We start from the raw sequence: 24,044 nt of genomic DNA on the forward strand, positions 1-24,044 counted from the left end.
GGTTTTCCACCCGCTAGCGACCGCCTTTGCAATATCTATTAGACTTATTGATATGGGTTGAGAACTCTGAGCGCTTAGCGGACTCTGCGGGAACAGAGAGAACAGTTTCAAGTAAGAGAATCGCGAAAATTATTTCCAATCCTACCTCGTAAAAACATTTAGGCAGTGCCAGCAGCTCTCACCCTGGAGCAATTGGTAAAGAGGCCGAGGAGCATTTTGAAAGCGTAATACAGCTACTACGTCAATGCCGGTGTTATGTAAGCAGCTATAGGCGGTCATTTTGAAGTCTGGTTCAATTGAGATAAGGCTTCTTTATATATCTCTTTAGGTAGAACCATTCGGTTAGCAAAAGATTAGTACTCGCTCGGCAGGAATGCTAAGTGGATGATGTAGCACAACGAGACAACGCATGGGCGAAGTTGCCGTCTTATGAGTGGGAGAATCTGAATGTCAGCATCGAATATACTCATGGCCAGAATCTTTATCTTCGACTCACTCGTGTATGGTAAGGTAAAGAGGGTACTTTGGTGCATGTGCGATTTCGAATCACATTGCAAACATCATATTGGCTAAGCTGGAGCTGATACTATCAACGTCTTATGTAGAGTTGCTTGCAATGCCGAAGTCTTCTAGGAAGAAGAGATTGAGATTTGCTTGTTGTGGGTGCTGGGTCAATGGATGACCACGGACATAGTAGGAAAGTTACCTGTGGCCTCGTTTAGTTCTTTGGGGAACCAAGCCGTGAGCAGCTACCTTGAGGCCCCCATGAACGGAACTCTTAGAGTTTAATCAACGATAAACTCAAGTGAAATGAAAACAGCGGTGAGTCCTCGACGCGGCATCGATGGGGCAGAAGGGTGACATGGCAATCGATAGAGAAGACAGTGGGCGACTAGGAGGGAGGAATTGACGTCTGGTATTTGAATGCTTTGTTTCAAGTGAAACAAGTCGTTCTGCCTTGGCTTCAAATAACTCTCAGTCGGTCTGTTCCTACCCATTGCGTATGCGAAAGGCTCGAATGGGAACTTTAAGCGTCCATACAGAGCGGCGCCGGCCCGATAGTGTGGAGAGGACTCAACCGCCTGTCCATCCGAACTATGTCGGCGCTATATGATATAAGCGGTCTTGAGTAGAAGTAGCACTAGAAGTCATAGTAGTAATAGTAGTCATAGTGGTCATAGCAGTCATAGCAGTGAAGGGAAATTAGTTCACTTTCAATGGGATTGAAGTCTCGTATACTATCCGTCCATCAGCAAGAAAAAGTGCCGAGAGGGAAACTTGGTACCAAGTTCCTGCATCACCTTCTGAACGGTAAAGTTTTCACTCCTCAGATGCGAGTTGCTCCTGATCGGCCGGATGTAGAGTTGACTAAACCTAGCAACTTGCGTCTAAATGAAAATCCTTCAGCACACTGGGAGCAAAAAACGCTTTGTGTCGTGTGGCCTATAGGATGAAGTAATACACAACAGGAGCGACTTCTTCTTCCACTTTGAAGCGCTCTTTTGGCTAATGCTTGTTTTTGGTCCTCGTTTCGCCATGAATCAATTCCGCTGGGATGGGTAAAATACTCCATACGGCCCATTAAGGAGGAAGATAAAAGCTGGTCCAATGGAAGCGCGATGGTATCAACCAGGTCAAGAAACGACTTTGGCAATTAGAGACCTCAGGTCAATATGATTCCACTGTGATATATCATATTCGAGGACCAAGCAGGTTAGCATACCCCATCTCAATCCAAGTGCCAAATTGAGCCCGCTGTATTTAGCAGACAAAAGCAAGGAGGAGCAATCTCTCGTTTCTAACAATAGGTGGCTTGTTGCCGTGTTTGCCTCATTCGCGGTACTCCCAGGTCGTGCAGCTGTGTGCTCAATATTTTCTCAACCCGAGACGTCTGCGTTGAATTTCCAATCTCTCGCGGAATGAGCCAGTCAGCGTAAGGCAAACTTGCCTTCCTTTCACCGTCGCAATTTTGGACTAAGATCGCCACGCGCTTCCAGTTCTTGTGAGCTTCCACTAACAATGATCGATACGTGTCCATATTTTGTTACCAGCAGCCCTGACTTTGTCTCTTTCGTCTGAATGACCTGATTGTCTCCCGGCATCATAGTCAGTGCAGAAGTGGCAGATGCTACGCAACGTAAGGGCGTGGCGAGCTCAGCAGGAAGACTTCCCAACCCTCGGCCTGTTTCTTTGATTGGGCTCGACGTGGCAATCGTCTTGGTCGATATCCCTGGTCAAGCATTGTCTTTATACAGAGGAAAAATCCAGCTGGGAACTCAGTCTCATTGTCTCCGCAACCAAAATCTTCAGTATCCCCTCCATCTTTTGCGCGTTGATGCGTTCCCTATGGTAAGCGCAGCATTCCCCTGCATCTTTGATAACCGCTTGTAATCAATTGCCGGCAGACAGATGGGAAAGCGATTGTCTGTGGCTAGCTGCTATTCATTAGACTATATCCTGCGCGGAGTTCTGTTTCACAAGTTTTGGATTTCAAACTCATAGTCTCCCTACTAAGTGCGAATTCGCCATAATTCCGCCGGAGACGCGCCTCAATCAAAAGTTTGGAACCCCGGGCACTGGGCTCAGTAGTCCATGTTCTAAAACAACAATTCCAGCACAGAATTACAGTGGCAAACCGCACGAACCTCTGTTTCGACACCATTTTTTCAGTCGTTGAGTTTTATCCAAGTACTTGTTTCCCACATAATCAGTTTTTCCTTGGAAGATAATTCCCACAGCCATTGGAAAAGACCTTGAAAAAGCCCAACAACTCAGGAGGCGTTCTAAAAGCTTTCTACGTCACCAGTTACCTTTTCCACTCTGGCTCAGTAATTTCTTTATTCTTCATTTCTTGATGGCATGCAATGTTCCGTCGGAAAAAGGGACCGACGAACCCGGAAAAGTATCCGTTTTATAGATACCAAGCTGTCCAAGGCACCTGTACCCGATCCTTCTAGTGGATATCGCGTCGGACACAAAGTCCCCCTGGAGCTGTATTGCATCATGCTTGTCGGAAGTTTGTGCTCGAACGAAAGAGTCCGGAGTCGCCTCTGCTTTCCAAAAGGGGCCCACAATCAGGACGCAAGAAGTTCTATCACACGCCTGTCATTCGTGTGAAGTCCCCGCCCCATACATCAACAAGTGGGAAGATCGATTGGCTTCCGTCATGGTTTTACATAGAGTCAACAGTGTGGAAAACCTGGCTACGATCTTCGACCCAGCGTGAATACGAGGAGAAGATCATATCATGTAATATTTCCTATTGCCGATATTTAGGCTCGCAATTGAGCTCCTGACTACGAGCCCTTGCCGCAGAAAGTGCCGACAGGGTAATCTTTGAGTTTTCTGTACTCCCCAACTACTGTCGCGAATGTTGTGACTCGTTTAGGTGAAATCAAGCCTTCAACGTCGTCGCGTTTGAGAGCAGGCCTACGACCGACCTGGTGCAACATTTACGCATCAGGGCCGTATGGAGGTAACCCCGAATCTTGAGCTCCACAACCGGGATGTTCAAGGCGTACATGGCAAGATTCAAAACCCTTCTTAGTTTCTAAGGCGATTCATCTCGGCCTGTGCCGGTTTTTAACCTTCATGGAGTCTCTGCCCTCGGTTCACACTGCCAAGTATTTAGACCTATGTGGAGGGCAGAATGGCTTCAATTTACCTACCCTAATTACATATGTCTTGCAGTTCCATTACTAGTGAGGAGTGCGTTAGTTTTGTATATAGGTCCTTCTGGAGTCTTGAAGCTGTAGAAAATGACGTATTTGAGCATACATAGAAGCTTTCCCAATCTTGGGCACAGGAGAGTGACGTGAGGTTGGCCAGACTCTAACCAGTAGAAGAAAACAAAACGGGCTGTTGGAGAACTCAAAAGGTGACCCCTGTTTCAAGTCCGCTGGTACTTCACATATCGTACCAAACGGCGACTTTTCTAGTTATGGCTACTAAGGTGTCTAGATCAAGTCCTCTGGTCACCTCTACAGTCACTTTCCATGCTGCCATGTAATGGGTGTTGCTCATTACCCGGGCTGGGAGTCCAACTCAGAATTTCTCTCAGTAATGGAGGGACGAATCATTTGGTGAAGATTCTGAAATATGCAAGAGCTATTCTTTGAATTCGCCAATACTTTCCGAGTGAACCTATCACAAAGCGAGGAATCAAGTGAGAGGCATATATAAGTAGTAATAAATGGCTTTATTCGGTTACAAGGGGCTCCCATGAGGAGTAACCCTTATATATGCCGTACGGAGCGAGGCGACTGAACGGGTCGTTCGGCAGTATGCTGAGCAGCGCCACATGTGGCGCTGCAAATAAAACCTCATGTGATCTAAGTAACGCCCAAGACCGTGAAATTATTTATGAGCGAGGCCTGTCATCTTAAGTCTTGGTCCATGGGAGTCTAAGCTTTTGACGACCCTGAACCTCACGTGTACATGTGAGCCAGCATCACCCCTGTTGTTAATGAACCATGAAGAGCAACTCGGACTTTGGCTAACGGCCCGCACCAACAGGTCCTCTGCCTACGTCGAGACGCTTCGATAAATGACTTGTATAGTTCACACATCTGAAGCACTTTCAAATTGAGCTACGGAAACCACCAATGACACGAGTGAGCATATGATTGAGGCTGGCCTTCGAGACAATCAGATTGGCAAATTATGCGAACAGTTGAACTTGTCACTGTGCCACATCTCGAGGATCATTTCAATGTCGTGATTCCGCGAGTGAGCGTGTGTTCAAACTGAAATCTACGCAAACCCTGTGTGCCTGTACAAGGACTGGTCCATATTACGGATCACACGGAGATGTTTGTCCTCTTCGACAACTTGACATCTTCGGCTGTGGCCCACAAGAATTCCAGAAAAGGCAAGGCTTAATTTACAAGGGATGAAGTCGCCAATTCCACGAATCATTGTCTGTGGCCGGCTCTCTCTTTGGACCGCCCGCGCGGGGTGTCTCAAGTCCGTGTCCGGGGCAAGTGCCCGGAGATGACGGCAACCGTCGAATTGAACTTCATCTACTCCGTATGCCTCGCCCATTTTAATCAAAAAACGTTCGAGCCGCTGCCTAGACTCGACGCTGTCAAACCACTCGCCTGGTAGCGCTTGCAAAACTTTCTGGATCCGACAGCAACCGATCCGGCCGAAGGTATCACTTAAGGTTTCGTGTCAACTGGGACAAACCTCCTTCAACCGTGGGCAGAAAAAGAGTTTAACCCCCGCGGGACACCGGGGAAATTTTCCTTGGCGGCTGGTGTAGAACAATCCAGATCTCTGGATGACTAGTCGCAAGAGCGGCAAGAACGGCGAATCCAATAATCAGAGTGTTACAGGAGTGCACAAACCAGTCTTTATCCAATCATCGTGGTGAACTTCAGATTTGGCAATTGCCTCTCTGATTACCTACTCAGGAGGCACTGTAGTTGTAGGTTGCCTGCCGTTTTTCGAGGACTGCTTTAACGGAAACATTATCCCAGTTGTTGAAACTAGCTGCCGGTGGGTTGCTGGGCATTTCTCAAAAATACGGATACAGGCCATCGTGGAGAGTCTCTAATGTGAGATTACAGGGGACATCGCGCAATCTGATCGTCTTGACTCGACCACAATGGGCCTTTTTGAGTGCTTAACGCCGGCTCCACTTCTAGACCGCCGGAGACCTTGTGCCCTGGCCCATGAAAGAGCCAAGCCTTGTCGATGGCTTCCGTGGTGTCCGCGGGAAGCACAAACTAAAACGGATATTCCATGCCGAACAGGCATGTTTTGATACTTCCTAACCTCTGGAGCGCCGCCACTTTGTCGGAAAATGTGGTCAAATTAAGTTCGAGCATATGATATGAACGAGACCTCGTCAATTCCGCAGGAAGCTTAAACTTGTGTCCCGGTTCCGCACTTTTTAAGACAACGGAAACGTGCCCACGGCATATGAATTACCACCCAATGCTTCATGACAAAAGCTGCGATGAGGCAGAGGCACTTGGTCACTGAGTATAAAGAGAGGAGGGGTGAGCCGCAGTGATTGAAAGATTCCAAGCTTCTCGGCATTCCTCCTTCAGTCTCTTGTCTTTCAACAAAATTCGGTGAGAACAACTCGAGCTTACAAGTATGCCACCCATTACAAAGTCTTTGAGCACACTTGCTCGCCGCGGAGCGCGGAAGCCAGCCCTTGGCCACAGTCGTCGCTTGGCAACCGTCACAGACCACAACGTTGCCCGAATGGCCGCCACAATGCCGCCAGGGCACAAGGCCACCGTAGCTCAGCTCGAGACTTTCACACTGCCTGAGCGGGTCACTGGTAGCCCTGGTGATTGCGCCATGGGAAAGGCTCTGGTTGATGCCTGGCGTCGCGATGGCATCCTCCAAGTCTCCATGAACGACAAGCAGCAGCACATCTTCAACGAAGCCACGACCTCCAGCAAGGCATTCTTTGCCAAGCCCCATGACGAGAAGGCAGCGTGTGTTGACTCTCAGAGTTTTTCGGGATACATTGCTTCTGGAGAGGAAATCACAGATGGCATCGCCGATTACTCTGAGATCTTCACCGTAACCAAAGATCTAGACCTCGCTGAGCCCCGCGTGCGCGCGAAATGGCCCTGCCACGGCCCGGCCCCTTGGCCCGACTACGAAATGAAACAGCCCATGACTACTTATATGGACTACCTTGGAGACAGTGGAGAGAAGCTTCTTCAGCTTGCTGAGCTGGGCCTGAATGTTCCCGCCGGCTCCCTCACGAACCTGACTCGGGACGGCTGGCATCACATGCGTATTCTCAGGCAAGTCATAATCACAGTAGCAGTTTAGTTGCCCCAGATCCTATACTGACAATGACTCCGCTAGATTTCCCCCTACCCATGACACTAATGGCAAGGGTAAGGCGGGACGTGGCATTGGGTCTCACACGGACTATGGTCTGTTGGTCATTGCTGCTCAAGATGATGTTGGTGGTAAGTCGAGGACATCCACGAGCTGGCTTCTTGCAGCATCTGACTCAAGTATACAGGTCTCTTCATCCGCCCCCCTTACGATGGTGAGCACTACGCAAACTGGGAGAAGAGCTCAGCAGGAATGGCGGAGGAGGACGACCGCTGGCACTACGTGCCGCCTGTTCCCAATGTCTTCACAGTCTTCCCTGGCGATATCATGCAGTACATCACCAACTCCTATCTGCCCTCCACTCCTCACAAGGTCGGCCTCAACACCCGCGATCGTTTTGCTTTCGCCTATTTCCACGAGCCCAGCTTCCAGGCGGTTGCCAAGCCTCTGCCAGGTTACGACGTTGGCCAGTCCCCTGAAGAGGGCATTCATTACGGCACCCACTTCACCAACATGTTCCTGCGGAACTACCCTGAGAGAATCACCACCAAGAGAATGCATGCGGAGAACCGCCTTGCCCTTCTCGAGAAGGAGGAACTTCGGACCCATCTCTCTCAAGCGACCACGTTAGGTAGAGTTTTTCCGAACGCTGGACAGCAGACGCAACCGGCTTTCTTGTAAGCCAAAAGTTGAGGTTTTAGCAAGCGAGCAAGCGATACAGAATTTGTTTGAATCTAGCGGGCATGAGTCAGCATAGCGCAATTAGATGGAAGCGACGGGAATATCGGTTTGATTAACACTGCTTTGAAACGAGATTTCATTAGACTACCTTAAGGTACATTAAAAAAACCCACAGAAGTTTCGTTGATGGTCTATGAAATCTGCCCTACTTTGAGTGCTTCCCGTTGTATCCTTTGATCTGAGTTCTAAAACTAGCTAAAGACAGCTCCAAAACCAATCAACAACCATTTTCCAGCGCTGTCCCAGCTTGTTTGTCAAATCCCGCGAAGGCCCCACGAAACCCACTTGGCTGGGATTAGCCTTTTGCTGCCCTGATGAAAATTCTGCTCCAACATGAAGACAAAAATATGGAGGAGAGATATTTGAGTTGGATGTCACATATGACAGCATCCTGTGGCACATCGTCTGGGACCCAATCAGGCTTCTTCACCCGAACCTGGCTCTCCACAACTTTACCCACCCCACCACACTCAATGTTCACGTCTCTCGTTCTCTCTCACGCTGCAATCGAACGACCCAGCATGGCATCATCAGCGATTCGATTCGTAGCAGGCACTAAGAAGTCCCCCTTGGGTACTTTATATCTACAATGCCACGTGAAACCTGGCGCTTCCCGAGTTCGTGAGGGGGTCACGGCCGTCACAGACGCGACCGTAGAGTTGTGCGTCTCGGCGCAGGCGAAGGAAGGCGAAGCTAACAAAGCTGTCGTGAAATTGCTCAGCGGAGTATGTGTACCACCTTATGTTATAAAATTTTTATTTCGAGCAGCAGTAGCACGCCGAAGCGCGTAATTTCCCGTTGTCACAAACTGCTAACTCGGCTGTAGGTTTTGGGCCTTCCGAAATCCGACCTGACAATCACGCAGGGACTGAAGTCCAGAGACAAAACTGTGGCCGTGAGTAATATTGAAAACGGGGAACTATATATGGCGAAGGTCAGGGAGCGGCTTGAGGAAGCCTTGGCAGATAAGTGATAGTCGATCGAAAGGGGGGGAATTATATGACTGGCTGCGAAAATGGGATACATAGTGGGGACGTAACAGCACGTTGTTGCTCCAGCATTCAATTTGATTTATGTGGTCTATATAGGGAAAATTACCTGGTGAAGTCTGTGTGGAAAGTGGTCCTACCTAGTTGCACGAATGTTGATTCAAGTTAAACAGGAGGAAGAGGGGTTATCTCTCGGGAATCTGCTGAAATGTTCTGACTGGATGAACTGTACTGAACAGCCTCATTGTAATACAGGGCTTCATGGCCATGGGAGAAGGTGATAATCCGATCATCTTTTATCGCAGCGGTTCCTCGATGCCCTCATCGATAGCCACAATCTCGTCGAAGACGGCTTCATCCACAATGAGAGGTTGCGATCCATCGCTGCTAAAGTGTTGGAGAAACTATTATGCTCATGCGCAGACTACGAGGTAATGTTCTTCTGGCATTTTATGTGGCATTATTTACTGTGCTTGGGTACCAAACTTACCTGATATTGCAGAAAAAGCTTGAATTGCCTCAAGTCTTGCCCGTCGTCTTCATAGGCCGTGGACTAGTGTTTTACCTTGTCAAACAGGTCAGCACGTCACTGCAGCCTCATGTTTGTCCTCAAATCAACGTTGAGATGCTGTCTTTAGGTTTTCGACCGTCGAGTAGAATACATGTATCAATGTAATCGAGTGCTGTAATACGAGAAGCGAAGAGGTTCATGAATAGATAAGTCAAGATCATCTGAAAACTGGAATCCAGAGTCATTTTCTGATGTATATTGATGGAACTAATGTCTAATCAGACGCGGCTGGCAAAGACGAAATCGTGATTCTATGCCCCCATGATGACACATTGAAGGTCAAGATGGCAATGCCATGAAAGAGGAACCACACAGAAGAATTCATGAAGCAGTTAAGTTAGGTAACTACGAGAAACTCTTGTACAAAAGACATGGACAGCCAAGATCCAGGCGGGCACTAACGGAGACATAAATCCTTGGCCCGGAATCCCCTACAGGACTTCCCTCGTCTTCTGTTTCTGTTGGATCCCTGGACTCGGAGTCTGAGGATTAAAACCATCGATCCGTAGAATTAGGCTTGGATTCAATACCACTCGTCTTTTATTGACTGGACACGCAAACCCGACGTCATTAATTTGCATGTTGTCTCTTCTAGCAAGACGGGAATCACTGCTCCCTGTTCTCGAGTACATGAAGTATTGCGGCTTTATCCAGAGATCTCCAAATCGACTCTTCTCAGCTTCTCATTAATCGGATACCAGGCTCGGCCAGCAACCCTATACGCTCTTTCTGTGTCTCTTTGACGTCAACTGCTATCTTCTCGACCATTATTGTTTGAGCACATTGCTGCGGCCTCGGAGTTCTTCGCAAACAGCTGCATTCTCACAATTGAGGTGTTCTGGATTTTATTCCGCTCCCTGATCACGCAGGCTGTGGAGCAGGAAGATGTTGTGCAATAACACTGTCTACAAATTTGCTTCCCAGTGTGCATAACCCACTAATGATCGTCCATCAATTAGAATAATCTTGGGAGCCACTTTCTTTTCTTCCATCTTAGTAGGAAGTTGGGTGAATTGAGACAGGTTGAAGAAGAAATATACCTCAACTAATCCCTTGCCATCATCACAGTGTACATTGTGTTTCCCATGTCCTCATCCAATCCAATTTTGAAACTCAGCTTCTTCTGAGGCTATTTAGTCACGTTACGGCCATGCTAGAAATCATCAAGTCGAGAGACGTTAGGTAGACTCAAATAGGAACGGACTGTCATCGCCTTTCAATGAGCAACCTGATCTCACTGTCCGAATATGCGACGTATTCAAGTCAGGCTCCGTCAGAGCCTGAATTGAGGAGGAGCAGACTGACAAGGTACCGAATGAAAAGCTCTTCCACTATCATCAGAATGGGCATGGATCGACTTGGGACTATCTGCTAGCCGCCCGATGAGCGAACCCTACTACTTGCTTGCAGACTAGTCATTACCATTGGCTAGTTTGTGATAATTCTTGCATAAGAAACCTGCATAAGAACACGACATGGACGACATGCATTGTAACGTTGACCTTGCAAAGCCTAGGCGGAGTATGTCATAGATGTTCTGCAGGAAACATCAGACACAAAACGAGCCAACTACTGACTAAGTAGTCGTTCAATCTATGTCTACAGGAAGATGAGCAGTATGACAAAGGACAGCGCTTTCCAAGTCCAGACAACAATCGCTACCTGAGCTCGGTGGAATGGGGTTTCTTTGGCCGAGTCTCTGTCTGAAGGTAGGAAGTTGAATGCATTTGATCACAACTATCAGACCCTGTAGTCACGACCCCGCTTCGCCAAGTGGCAGATCACATGCATATCCGTTGTGTAACGGATACGCGAGTCGAATCGAGTGGGTTCATGTGGACGTGGAGCGTTGCGGTTACGACCAACGGGTTTACCTCGATACCAGGGTGTCACAATCGATTTCCATTGTTGCAACCACTACCAGCGACCGCCTTTTAAATCCAGATTCTTGATGGTATTTAGGTTGATGTTTCCGACTTCCGAAAGATTGTTTGCTTTCAAACGTCCTCTAACGTCTCCTCGGTGATCCTGCACCAACCAATAAAGTCGCTTTGCTGAAATCGGCGTCATGGGTTCGATGCCATTCCCTCACAATGGGACTTCGTCCTCCTGGGAAACTATTTTGACTAGTGCCCAATCACATATGGCCAGTCTTGTTTTACTGACGCCTGCTATCAGCTGCTTTCTCTGGTTCTTTGCTTCTTGGCAAACATCTCCGCTCAAGAATTTTCCTGGGCCACTACTCGCAGGTACGCCATGACCTTCCTGTCTTGTGGCATGATTTGATAGAAAAAGGGACTGATTCTCAATGATATTAGGATGGACCAATGTTTGGAGGCTTTGGCAGGTGATTACAGCGGACTATGCGCCTCGGATGAAGAAGCTCCATGAGAAGCATGGCCCAGTTGTTCGCCTCGGGCCCAATCTTCTGGATATTGATTACCCCGAGTTGGTCAAAGTCATCTACGGTACTGATGGCAGATGGAAAAAGGTAGTGCATTCTTAACAGTCCAAACCCAACTGTCTGCTAACACAATGATTTATACAGTCCGACCTCTATAAGAACAGCAGCACCATTATTGACGGCAAGATCACCTACCACATGTTCAGCGAGACCGACAACAAAGAGCACGCAAAACTCAAGAGGCCTGTGGTGCGGCACTTCTCGGTTCCTAGCGTACTTGCCATGGAGCCCCATATGGACAAGACTATAGACGAATTTTGCGATCATCTCGAACGTCGGTTCGTCGATACTGTGAAAGTCTGCGAGTTTGGCGACTGGCTTGCTTACTGTAAGTCAAAGCTTACGTGCTCATAATCCTCGTTTACATGGCTAACCCGGTCTTTCTCCCGCAGTTGCATGGGACTTTCTTGGCTTCGTCACGTTCAGTAGGAAGTTTGGCTACATGGATGAAGGGTGTGATTTCGACGGCACGCTTGCGATCGGCGACCAAGCGATTGACTATCTCGGCCTCTGTGGTCAGATGCCGTGGCTGGACCACTGGCTGGACAAGAACCCAGTCTATCCTCTTGGGCCTCCAAACCTGTCCAACGTCACCAGGATTGCGATCGAGAACCTGACTGCAAGACTCAAGGGGGAAGACGAGACCTTCAACCATCAGAAACCCGACTTCCTGCAGTACTTCATCAACTCCAAGGGGACACATCCCGATATTGTGAATGAAGGGACCATTGTTGGCTACCTACTTCTGAATCGTGAGTTGTTCTCTCAATCAGAGCATTGCAGAAACTTACACGGCGAGCAGTGATTGCAGGAGCTGATACCACAGCCATCACTATGCGTGCGCTTTTCTACTATTGTCTCAAGAACCCCCGTATTTGGAAACGACTGGAAGCCGAAGTCGTCTCCAACATCCCCGCGGACAAGCCTGTACCCTATGCAATCGCCCGTGGGCTTCCCTATCTCGAAGCCGTTTGCCGAGAGACCCTACGCTACCACCCATCCGTCGCGATGACGATGGAGCGAATCGTGCCCGAGTCCGGTGTCACTCTTCCGGACGGCTCATTCGTGAAGGGAGGCACGCTCATCGGCATGAACCCGTACATCATTGGACGCAACAAGACCGTCTATGGCGATGATGCCGACGATTTTAGGCCTGAGCGTTGGCTTCAGCAGCAAGGCGAAGACGACGAGGCCTATAAGCTTCGAATGCGGCAGTGGAATGCGGCGGATATCGGCTTTGGTGGTGGCTCACGGATCTGTCTCGGGCGGAACTTGAGTCTGATGGAGATTTACAAAGTTGTTCCCTCTCTGATTTCCAGATTCGAGATTGAGTTGGTGGATCCTAATGAGAAATGGTGGACGAGCTCGCGATGGTTTTACCGGACAAAGGGTGTCATCTGCAACTTGAAGCGCAGAGCTCCAAAGGCATGAGTCAATCATCTCACTGTGTCTTGGGCGCTTCATGAAGTCGGGTGTAGATTTCAATCATCTTATTTTCATAACAAGGGTGCGGGAAGATGCTCAATTTCTTGGTGACTAGTACTATGGTATATGACGTGCACCAATCCAATCATTGCGTAGGAGCGAATGTGCCGTTCGCGCACGCGAATCCGAGACTGGGGTTCAGTGTCGGCGTCGCGTTCATGCAGATGAGCTTGGACACGCCACTGCCCTGGGGGTGAATCTTGATGCCTGTCGTCTGGAAGTTCTTGCAAGACGTCTGGGTGTTGCACTCGATGATGACAGCCTCCGTGTGGGTGAGATTTGGGAGTCCAACGTCGTACCAGCAAGGCTACGTCCATGTCAGTATACTTGTCACCCGTTGCGGAGTTTCCATGATGCGCAAGACTTACGGTCGTGGTGCATGATCCATCGCCGGGGTTGTTGGTGTTGATGCTACCGGAGAAGTCCTCCCAGGTGAAGTCCTCCATCATGACGGACGAGTCATTGGGCCTGTCGCCGCCGGCACTGGCCTGGTTGTAGTAGGTCTGGGTGACGAAGATGGGGAAGGTGACGTTGTCGAGGCGGATGTTGCTCCAGGTGATGTTCTTGGCCAAACCCTGTCCCCCGATCCAGCTCTTGAAGCGCGCGGCATACAAGCCGCCCTGGACCGTGACGTCCTCGAAGCGGATGTTCTGTACGCTGGCCACGGACGAGACCTTTGAGCCCAGCGAGCCGACGCTCATGCCATGGGTCTCGAAGCCGATGGTAGCGTTCTTGAAGAGGACGTTGTTGGCGCCGTCGTTGATGGCGATGGCGTCGTCACCGTTGAAGATGTTGCTGTTGGTGATGGTCACGCCCGAGGCACCGACGTCGAAGCCGTCCGTGTTGAAGGGGAAGCTGCTGCTGTTGGAGCGGGCGTCGATGACGGTGTCCGAAATGGTGATGTTCTTGCCCTTGATGGAAAAGTTCCAGCCGATGGGCTTGAGAGACTTCATGTTCTTCATCACGCCGTTGGTGACGCTGAACTGCATGAGATGGGGGCGGTTGGGCGTGCCCGCCTCGCCGGGCTTGTTGGCATCCCACCAGGCCTGTCCGTGGGACTTGATCCATCCGGCATGGGGCTAGAGGGTGTCCATTGTGAGTATCAATGCGACAATCAGAGCAGGCAGAGTCAGAAACATACATCTGTTGAGGCAATCCATTGAACGTTGGTTCCGCCGATTTGGAACCAGGTGAGCGTGCCACCCTTGGCGGAGACGAGCGCCTGTACGGTGGGTATGTCCTCGGGCAAACTAAGGTTGCCATTGACGGTGATGACGACGTTGGACAGCTTGGAGGCGACAACCGGCTCGTACACCTTGTACTCGACGCCTTCACGGAAAACAATTTCAGCATTGCTAGCGCACTGGGTGAAGGCGTCAGCGATCGCGGCCGCGTCCGATTTCCCGTCAGTGGAGGGCGAAATGACGCATTTCGTCGTCTGAGCGAGCGCGGGGGCCACGAGAGAGAGTGCCAGTGGCAGCAGGTTGCGGTACAGCATGGTGGCGACGGGTAGACCAGATGGGGAGACCGGATGGGGAGGTCAGACGGGGGCGATGTAGAGGCAGAGGTCGACGTTGAGAAGGGGTAGATCTGGTAACGGCGTAGCATCATGGCAGCCAAGCCGGGTCATATCTACATCTAAAAGCTTCGCCCCGAGTCGTGGCCTCCATTATGTCCTCGGGGGTCCACAAAGGAGGGAAGGGTGACATTAGTCCGGCGGGTCAGAGGCTCTCGAACCAACCCTCAAGTTCAGGGTAATTTTGAGTTGCCCGGGATCATTGGTGGCTTTCGGAGATGAGACTGGTATCAGATATGAAGGAGAGGCCTAATCTTAACGGTTGCTGACGGCCGCGAAGAGCCTCAATGGTGGAGGGAGGAAATCCGAAAGGGGTGTATGCAAACGAATGTGAGTTCAGACGCTCCACCACCGAGGGTGATTGGATGGAAAATTGCTCCCCGTTTCCTGGAGTTAGCATTAAGCCCTTGCAAGGCGGGAGAAAAAAAAGAGATCTTCCGCAGACGTTGGAGCTTAGAGTTATCCCCGCGCATGAACCTGCGCTTGACTGGGATCAGGGACGGATATACGGCACACAACATTACGGTTCTTCTCAGAAAGACCACGAGTTTTGAGGACTTGGTATAGGCTGAAGCAAGAGCGTTGAAAGCGGATGAGAGATTGATTGATTGGTGGCTTGTCGCTGGTCAAATACTGATATTGCTTGACTTTTCGTCGGGCAACAAGTCATGTCCAAGTTGCATCTGTCAGCGGGGTAGGCCGGGCTTATTTCTAGGCCCTGTTTGTTTCAGATACGGGCATTCGGAAATTGAGACTCGGCAATCCAGACCGAGAAGCGCTATGAGTGCTGATTGCGAAGTTCCTAGTTCTCTTGCGCTAAGTTTTCGGTCAAATACCGCAGAAGACGGGTAGTTCGAGGGGCAAAGTTTGTATCCCAGTTTGATCCGATAGCATTGTCGTTGTAGGCATCTGCGAAGCCAAGCCGGAATCCCATCTGGATCGACAGACACAAGGCCGGGCCCGGCTCGGCGGCCTCGGCGCCCCACTCTTTCCCGCGTCTGGGTCGAAACAACCCTGACCATCATTTCATATCCGGCCTCGATTGATTAGGTTTAATATAAAGTCTTCACTTCTTTTCAATATCACCTCATTTTCGCTGGGAGGCACAAGTAATGCCCTGCACATCGCTTTGAAAGTGTCCAGGAAGCCCTTTTCGCAAGTTCAATAGTTGGTTACATTCGTTGAATGATTTGGTGCCGGGTATCATACACATGCCACGTTTACTCCTCCTCTGCCTGAACCTTTTCTCTCGCCGCAGCCGGTTCTCTCGGCTGGAGCCCCTTTTGCTGATCCAACTTTCTCCTCTCCCACGGCTTAAGCTTCGTCTCCTCGGCCGGCCCGTCCACCTCCTTGGCCCACTTGACCCAATCAGACCGTCTCGTCTTCCACATGTCGCCCTTCCATGTGCGCCAGACGCTGCGGCCCATCCATGAATCACGCAGTGCCCTCTCGTGCTCCGCCAGCGAGCCGATGATGGTCTGCTTGACATGGAACGGGATAGACCGCTCCTTGCCGCGAGAGGGGACGTCGATGATGGCGAGAATGACGTTGTGACCAAACTGCGACTGGGCGAGCTCTGCCGCGTGCGGAGCGAGCGCGCCGACGAGGGCCTTGTGGAAGAACTCGTTTTGAGGGGCTGCGGGGCTCGCGAGGGCTGTCGTCAGGACGCTCATCGACGCCATTGACGTAGTCGCGAGTTTGACGAGAAGATCCGGGGACGTAGCAATGAGAGACTTCTGGGCGACCTTGGTGGGGTTTCCGGGGGTCTTCAGCATGGACGATACGAGTTGACAGCCGTGGTTGGCGACGGCGGTCTTGTTTTGCGGGCCAGATTGCTGGAATTTCTCGTCCTCAGCGGGCGCTTCCTCGACCAAGTGGCACAGCTTCGGCACCACGTCCTTGGGGTTGGAGCCGAGCGCGTCAGTGAGCGCCCTGGTGAGGGCGCTCTTCTCCTCGTACGCGCCACGGGCCTCGCAACGCTCAAAGAGTGTCTTGAGCACATTGTACCGAGCCTTCGTCACCAAGAGCGGGACAGCGGGGATGATCTTCTTGACGGCCTCCACGAGGTCGTCCTTGCTGGCACGGTTCAAGACACGAAGGGCGGGATACGAGGCGATGTCGTTGCGAACATAGGTTGCAATGCGCTCGCCAAAGAAGTTGCGAGAGAGCGCTTTGAAGATCTTGCCTGGGCAGTTTGTGAGAAGTGTTTCGAGAAGGCGAGATCCAATTTGGTCGTACACCATGCTGTTGACAAAGTCTGCCGCTTGCGATGACTCGTCGCTGAGAGATTGAGGTGCGTCGGGCAACAGCCTGTACAGCAGGGTGTCCTTGGTCGATGCTGCGGATTCCTTGTCGCTCTTGTGGTTGAGGGAGATGTCGAGCTCGAGAAGAAGCTGGAGGAGTGGGTTGCCCGTAGGGTGCTTAGCGAGCACACGCAGAGCTGTAAAGTCCATACCAGCAACAGCGTCCTGAATGATTTTCTTGGTGGCCAGAGTGAAAGATTCAGGAACAGCCCTCAGCTGACGGCTGAGTTCGTCAGAGGTTGCTGTTGCTCCCTGGACCGAAATGTACTCCTTCTTTTTACTCTTCAGCATCGACTTGGTAGCCGCATCGTCTAGCGGTCTTCCGGATAAAACAACCAAAAGTACGCGTAGAGTGTGTGATCCGAATCGGTCCGTTAGGAGGAATCCCATGTGTTGTTCAAACTCGTCGAGGGTTAGGAGGAAGAGGTTCTCCATGTTATTCTCCGGTGTCGGCTCGCTTTCCTCCTCGGTGTCCATCTCGTCTGGCCCCGTCGGTTCCGGAACGATTCCTCCCAGCTCTTGTGTCACAACGGGTGCTGCTTCAAGGAATAGTTTCTCGCAACAATGACTGGCAAATCGATGCTGGACGAGGGACAAGAAATGGCCGGCAAAGGCATTGAAGATCTGCTTCTTCTGCCTCGTGTTGGAAAGAATGATGAGACGCTCCATAAGTCGTGACAGCGATTGACTGCTGGCCAATTTCAATTCCTTGCCCCGTGCCTCCTTGTATACATTTTGCAAGAAGACGTCGCGCTCCTCGGAGGAGGGGAACTGGTTCAATTCGAGCAGCTCGTCGGCGCGGCGGAAGTATTCCTGCTCTTCATCGGCGAGCATTCCGAAGAATTCAACCTCAGGGCCATTGCCACGGAAAGAGTGCTCCTGCTCGTTCGCATCATCGAAGGCGGGCTGTTCCCCATCCTGCTCCTCATCCTGGACCCGCCTGCGTTTCGATGATCGTTCGTCTTGGTTCGCCTCGTGGTTCTCTTCAGGAGCCTCCCTCCTCTTCTTCTTTCGCTCGTCGCGAATCGCTTGACGTTTCGTTCTCGGCTTCGGCATTTTGTTTGGGCGTTATATGTCGCAGGGTGGAAGTAATGTTTTGTGCTGGGGAATCTGGCGGGTTTGTCGCATTGAACACTGGAGAGCCGAGTACCCTACCTGAGGTGGGAAAAAAACTTTTGGTCCTCGCCGTCTTATCAGTTATCTTATCGATAACCCCACCACTTCTATCCCTGTCCCGCTTAGATCCGTCACCCCTGCTCACTAGGTACCTCAAGGCACCAAAGGTACGATACCTGCACCTCGCCCTTCCATCTCCCATGTTGTATCTTTACCTATCTTTTCATCTCCCGCATAGCTGAAATGGCTTTGCTGGCTCTCCTCATTCAGCAGAGCTCCTCTGATATGCCTTTTTCCTTTAACCACTCAAACCCGCTCCAATCCTAGGAAGTGTCATCGATGCCTCTAGCGGCACGTTGCGCGCACAGGTGTCGAGCAGGTGGACTCGTTGCTGCATTGGTTTTGCTAAGTCTATCATCTAACAAATAGTTCTATGATCTTTCCGATGCATATGCACCATTTCTCTACAAGCAGTTCCTGGTCTTATACCTCAATCTCCTTGCCAACTTCTTCCAGCGCCTTGACCAGCCCTTTGACCGTTCCCTTCAGGGTCTGGCAATTGACAACAACTCGGAAGAAGCTACCTTTTTCTCCCGGAGCGTAGTCGATCATGAACCCACGCTGTATCAGTTTCCCAACCATTTCGCTAGTACGTCTTGTGTTCGCCTCGGGTTCCTTTGCAAGCTGGCCGTTGGGTGCGTAATAGAAGCAGACCTGCAAGCAAGGCGGCGGATTCGACGAGACCAAGACAAAGTTCTCGCTATTCTGCACCAACGTTGCAAGATGCTCGGCAAGGGAGAAGGCATGGTCAATCTGCCGCTCGAACCCGCCGGCACCATAGTAGATCCATGCCAAAGCCAGCTTGAGACTGTCGCCTCTCCGACCGCACTGGAGCGTAAGGTCCGCCAGATCCCACACGTCCTCGGTCTCGTCCACGTTGTGGAACAAGTACCCTGCCGGCAGGGTATTGGCCTTGTGGAACACCTTCTCGTCAGGCGTGAGGAGGAAGGAGCAAGTCACCGGCACATTCATCATCTTGTGCGGGTTGACCGTCAACGAATCCGCTAGATGGGAACCCTTCAACTTGGACTTTTGCTTCTCTGAAAAGATGGCCGAACCTCCCCAGCTGGCGTCGATGTGCAGCCACAAACCAAACTCTTTGCAGATGCCTGAAATCTCCTCAAAGGGGTCATACGAGCCCATGACCGTCGTTCCAGCGGTCGAGTTGACGTACAAGGGTGTCTTGCCCTCCGCCTTGGCGCGGACGACCAGCTCCCGAAGAGCTTCGGGAATCATGCGCCCAGCAGAGTCGATCGGCACGGCCCACACGCTCGACGCGCCCAGCCCGCAGGCCAGTGCGCTCTTTTCGACAGAGTAGTGGCCATGGGCGCTGGTGAAGATGATGAAATCGTGCGAACCGTTGCCGGATGCCTTGGTCTCTGGGTAGAGAGCGCTCCGAGCCACGACGAGAGAGGTCAGGTTGGAGGAGCTGCCACCTTGACAAGTGACTCCGCCGGCCCGAGGACCATTGAAGCCAAACAAGTTTGCAAACTTTCGAGCCGTAATCTTTTCGATTATACTTAATGCAGGCGAGACTTGGTAAACGTGGAGCTGATCACTTAGCAAAGGCACCGAAAAGGGGGCGCGGGGGGGACGGCAGATGAACTTACATTGGTGTTCAGGACAGACAGAACGAGATCGGAGACGACGCCAACCTGCAAAAGTCAGAGCTATCCGGGGGGCGCCCATCAAAATGCCGAACATACCGGAGTGTTGCTTGCATACAGCTTATCCATGAAGCCCTGGTCCCAAGTGTTGACGCTGTATCTCAAAATCTTTTGCACGACATCGAGCAGTCCCTCCTTACCGAGACCATCGCCCTCGGGAAGCGAGAGCTTCAACTTTTCAACCAACGCCTTAGGCTCCTGTGTGTCGACCAGCACATTGGCCGGGATACCTTCAATGTTGACAGATGTGTAGCCGTTGGCTTTTTGGCTAGCAGCCTCATCAGCCGCTCTGATGTACGGGACTATCAGGCTTTTGACGGCATCGAGCAGCTATGAGCAGGGGGCAGGTCAGTCGGGTGTCCGGGGCGTACACCTATTTACGACACTGTGATACTTACATCCTCAACTTCCTCGGCTCTTTTGAGCGTCTCCGGGACTGCATAATGCCCGTTTGTACCATTTGTGCCGTTCATGGTGATGCGCTGAGACACTGGAACGACTTTTCTCACCGCGGAGTATGGAAAAAGTGTGGGAAAATTCTTTCCAAGTGGTGAAAAGTTTTGACAAGAAAGTTTTCGTCGGAATTTTCGGGCAAAATTGAGCAGAAGAACCAAAAACACTTGGCGACTTCACCACGAAAAGACTGGGTAACTTCACGGTCGACGCTCTACGGCTCTTCAGCGGCAGTCTCGTACCCAAATGAGGACGTAATGCTGGAGATTTTCTTCAAAAAGCCGGCGTTAACTCCCCGATGACGGCACATCGGAGCAAAGTGGCGCGAGCCCCCGGCTGGAACTACGTACATTAGCCGCCCTCGCCGCCGGGTCGGGGCCCCATTGGATTTCATAATCAGCAACTCTTCCTCCATCGTGCCCCAGAGCCGATCCCGAGCCGACCCCGTGCCGACCAATACTCCTGTTCCCTAGGTTAGGTATCTCAAATGACTTGGCTGCCCCTTCTGAGCTTGGCGCAGCAGACGTTCAAAAGAATGAGCTTGCCTGTTTCGCTCGTCTTCTCCACGCCACCATAGAGAGGACCTCCGATGGCCGACAGCTGGTCGAAAGCAGGACCCCCTTCACGGGGGGAGCGGCACAGTCAGATCCCCCCCCCTCCTCCCCCCGCGACCCGGATTTGTCCCACTGGACGCCGTGCCAAGCCTGTGGTTTAGTAGTGTCTCACCGGGTACCGAGTCGCGGCCGATTTTCTGCCCTCCCCCGGATCCCGGTGACACACGGTAGTTCTATCCAAATGTCTTTCGCAGCGCCATCCATTCCGGAGGGACTTTTCCAACCCACTTTATTCCTAGCGCAGCTTTTATTGCGGGGTCTCAAAAGAACATTGCGAGAAAAGAGTCAATGTAAGCGACCAAGCAGCCGAGCTGTCGGCACCTTCAACGGAAGGCGCCTACAATGGCTTACATGTCCGTCAAGTCATTGATTGCAAGATGAAGATGGCTGCCATCTCGATCGGTGCTGACAAATCCGGCGGGCGGATGGACTTCACATCGTGATCACTGATGAGCACCTCCAGCGATACACCCGGGCGGTTTTCCTCCTTCTCGAAAGAGCCGGGGTTGGAGCATGAAAACGCAGAATCAACAGACGACATTTGTTTTTTTGGATGCTACGGGGAAAGTTTCACGGGATTGAAGCTGCTCCCCTCTCTCTGGAGAGGGTCGTGGGGTGACGGGGAGGGGGGCATGAGCATGATCAATGCGGGTGATGTGGCATCTGACAAAATGTTGAAACGGGGCAGCATCGTCATTTGATGCTGACGTCTGATTGTGCGATGACGGGGCAGTTCGTAGGAGGATGTTTTTTTAGCCAAAGTAGGTACTTACTTGGCTTACGTGCTCACTTTAAAATGCCGAGCGGATGATATGCAGCCAGCTGCTGGACTGACCTGCATCTGATGGTGCCGCCAGGAACGTGCATGCAGCCCGTCTTCCCGCAGTACATAGGATGCACGTCGCCTGATTGATTGCCTGCGACGTTGAAATCGAAATAACTTTGGCGGGATCGTAAAGTCGTAAGGCTTTGCCATGTGAATGACGCACCTCGACGCGGTTGTCCTGCAGAGGCGGGGGGGGGGGGGGTGGGCGGATGCATAGAACGAACACCGATCAATGTCCGCAAACACTGAGCAATCGCGTGGACAACAAAGCAACAAAGGACACAATCCCAGAGACACACGTGGTATGAGATTCAGGAACGCCCCAAACCCAAAACCCCGGACGAGGAAACGTCTCAAAAGGGGGCGGGGGGAGAAAAGTGCTTGCGGGTTCCTGGTCTTCCGACCATGGAACCGGGACCTAGGGCCGCCCGCCAGACCGGATTCGCTTTGTTCTACTGCTTTTGCCTGCGTAGCGCCGCGGACTGGGAGGAGGTTCCATGTTTTTGGAGGAGGACTGCCCAAGGCTGGTTTGTCACTGTACTGACCTTAGATTACAGTGAGACACCTCATCACAACACCTAGAGTCGAGTTGGAACAGTCCGAGAGGGGGAGAAGAAGAAAAAACCCGTAGCCAAACGGCATTCCAAGACGGGTTGCGAGTTTCAGCGGAGGTAGACGAAAGGGGAAGAAGGCGAGGAAAATTCCCAATGGACGTTACAAACTTCCTGCTCCTGGAATTTTTCTTCTTCTTCCTTCCTGTTCCTGGTTCCTGGGGTTCGTTTGCATCGTTTCTCGAAGCAGAGACGCCGACAAACACAAATTCCCCTGATCGAATGATGGAAGCCCAGCCGCTGGGTAGGTGGGTGGGTGTTTCAGGCGACAGGTGCGTGGAGGAGAGAGAGGTAGGTAAGCCGACAACAAACCTGTGGCTGCAACTATTGCACTTTTGCACTCTACAGGCTGCACTTATACGTATAGGTAGGCAATGCGGCGCAACACGACACAGCAAAGGTCCCCGCTGAGCCACGGGCAAGGCGAAAATAGGAGGTCTGGACGATGGAGAAGAATCGACAATCTCAGGCTGCGCATCGGGCTGCCCGATGCGCAGGGGAGAGAAATCTTTACAAGAAAATTGCACAAGTCCCCACGTTCATTTCCATCACAGCGAGAGAGAAGAGGAGATTAAGAAATAAATAGAGAAATTCGAATGGAGACGGCGGCTCTCAGATCCATCCAACAAGCGCTATCCGAGTACCTTGTTTTCAAAAATCCCCAACCGTATGCCACATTCAATAAATAAACAAGTAATAATTCGCTGGATTAGTGTCACTTGTCCACAATCTCATTTCAGCCCACCCGTGGCCCCCCCGGCCTCCCCCGGTCTCTGCACTGACAGAGATCCCGGACGGAGGAAGCACCCAGCATCTTTGACATTTGCAGCAGCGACACCCTGCAGATATTGGGTGTTTTTTTCTTCTTCTTTCTTCTTTTGCGCAGCACGGGCATCTCCAGAAGCAGACGATAATTCCCTTTTCGTTTACCAAGAAGGGGTGAAGAGAAAAAGGGAGAGAAATTTTTAATTTTTTTTTTGGTATTGTCGAAACAATCAGAGACGCATCTGAAAGGGGTAGGGAGAAAAGGGGCAGGAGACAGGTCAGATTTGCTTGCATCTGTCCCGAGACTGAGTACCAGAATCCGCGGACACCATGTTGTCCGTTTGGTCCTTTCCATTCGTTCCATCACCACATCTTGGGTCAGGGTGATCAGGGTCCCCCCCTCCAAACGCTCTTCTCACAAGAACCGACACCAAACCAAACACAAATCACAAAATCCAAGCCCATTGACAACCCCCCTGCCCCCCCTCGCGAGTGACGACATCCCATCCTCATCCGACGCCCCGACACCCAAACCAACGCTACCCGTGACCCGTCAAGCTTAGAGGTAGCTTGAGCAACTCGCAACGCAGGTCATCGGAACTGCACGACAAACATCGCCGCGGCAGGGAACTCCCCTCCTGGAGCTTGCTCCCCTCCCCCCCCCCCCCCCCCCCCCCCCCCCCCCCCCCCCCCCCCCCCCCCCCCCCCCCCCCCCCCCCCCCCACCCCCCCCCCGCCCCGCCCGCCCCCCCCCCGCGGCCGGGCCCCCCCACCCGCGGCCCTCCGCCCCTCTCCCCCCCACCCACCCTCCGACCCGACACTCATCGGGACGGAGCCCCGCAGCCGCACCCCGCCTCGGCGCCACACCGCGCCCGGCACGCGCACAGACAGTCAATCGGCCACCCATCATTTGCCTCCCTCACCTGGTCAGAGCTGCAAATTCCCCATCCCAGCTCACCAGCGAGCCGGCCTCATCCCTCGTTCAGTTTTC

The 24,044-nt window shown here is 51.7% G+C and overlaps 6 protein-coding genes across 6 annotated transcripts; 3 read left to right on the plus strand and 3 right to left on the minus strand.

Moving 5' to 3' along the window:
- Positions 1 to 6,105: 6,105 nt before the first annotated feature.
- Positions 6,106 to 7,494, plus strand: CORC01_00376 (2OG-Fe(II)oxygenase; the record flags this gene model as incomplete). Its single annotated transcript, XM_022612033.1, has 3 exons — positions 6,106 to 6,789; positions 6,869 to 6,944; positions 7,001 to 7,494. 3 exons carry the CDS (start codon positions 6,106 to 6,108, stop codon positions 7,492 to 7,494), a joined length of 1,254 nt encoding a protein of 417 aa, XP_022481658.1.
- Positions 7,495 to 8,075: 581 nt separating this feature from the next.
- CORC01_00377 (uncharacterized protein) lies at positions 8,076 to 8,527 on the plus strand (the record flags this gene model as incomplete). The annotated part of the gene is made up of 2 exons (XM_022612034.1): positions 8,076 to 8,279; positions 8,381 to 8,527. The coding sequence occupies 2 exons, from the start codon at positions 8,076 to 8,078 to the stop codon at positions 8,525 to 8,527; spliced, it is 351 nt and encodes a 116-aa protein (XP_022481659.1).
- A 2,655-nt stretch (positions 8,528 to 11,182) lies between these two features.
- CORC01_00378 (benzoate 4-monooxygenase cytochrome P450) lies at positions 11,183 to 13,009 on the plus strand (the record flags this gene model as incomplete). Its single annotated transcript, XM_022612035.1, has 5 exons — positions 11,183 to 11,363; positions 11,433 to 11,605; positions 11,663 to 11,906; positions 11,971 to 12,330; positions 12,381 to 13,009. The coding sequence occupies 5 exons, from the start codon at positions 11,183 to 11,185 to the stop codon at positions 13,007 to 13,009; spliced, it is 1,587 nt and encodes a 528-aa protein (XP_022481660.1).
- Positions 13,010 to 13,148: 139 nt separating this feature from the next.
- Positions 13,149 to 14,561, minus strand: CORC01_00379 (glycosyl hydrolase family 28; the record flags this gene model as incomplete). The annotated part of the gene is made up of 3 exons (XM_022612036.1): positions 13,149 to 13,370; positions 13,432 to 14,142; positions 14,205 to 14,561. 3 exons carry the CDS (start codon positions 14,559 to 14,561, stop codon positions 13,149 to 13,151), a joined length of 1,290 nt encoding a protein of 429 aa, XP_022481661.1.
- Positions 14,562 to 15,859: 1,298 nt separating this feature from the next.
- CORC01_00380 (pumilio-family RNA binding repeat domain-containing protein) lies at positions 15,860 to 17,998 on the minus strand (the record flags this gene model as incomplete). Its single annotated transcript, XM_022612037.1, has 1 exon — positions 15,860 to 17,998. The coding sequence occupies one exon, from the start codon at positions 17,996 to 17,998 to the stop codon at positions 15,860 to 15,862; it is 2,139 nt and encodes a 712-aa protein (XP_022481662.1).
- A 543-nt stretch (positions 17,999 to 18,541) lies between these two features.
- On the minus strand, positions 18,542 to 20,258 carry CORC01_00381 (uncharacterized protein; the record flags this gene model as incomplete). Its single annotated transcript, XM_022612038.1, has 4 exons — positions 18,542 to 19,669; positions 19,729 to 19,773; positions 19,825 to 20,115; positions 20,184 to 20,258. The coding sequence occupies 4 exons, from the start codon at positions 20,256 to 20,258 to the stop codon at positions 18,542 to 18,544; spliced, it is 1,539 nt and encodes a 512-aa protein (XP_022481663.1).
- Between the last annotated feature and the right edge of the window lie 3,786 nt (positions 20,259 to 24,044).

The sequence above is a fragment of the Colletotrichum orchidophilum genome, assembly GCF_001831195.1.
Source record: "Colletotrichum orchidophilum strain IMI 309357 chromosome Unknown Scaffold_2.1, whole genome shotgun sequence".
In the NCBI taxonomy this organism is placed as follows: Eukaryota; Fungi; Ascomycota; class Sordariomycetes; order Glomerellales; family Glomerellaceae; genus Colletotrichum; species Colletotrichum orchidophilum.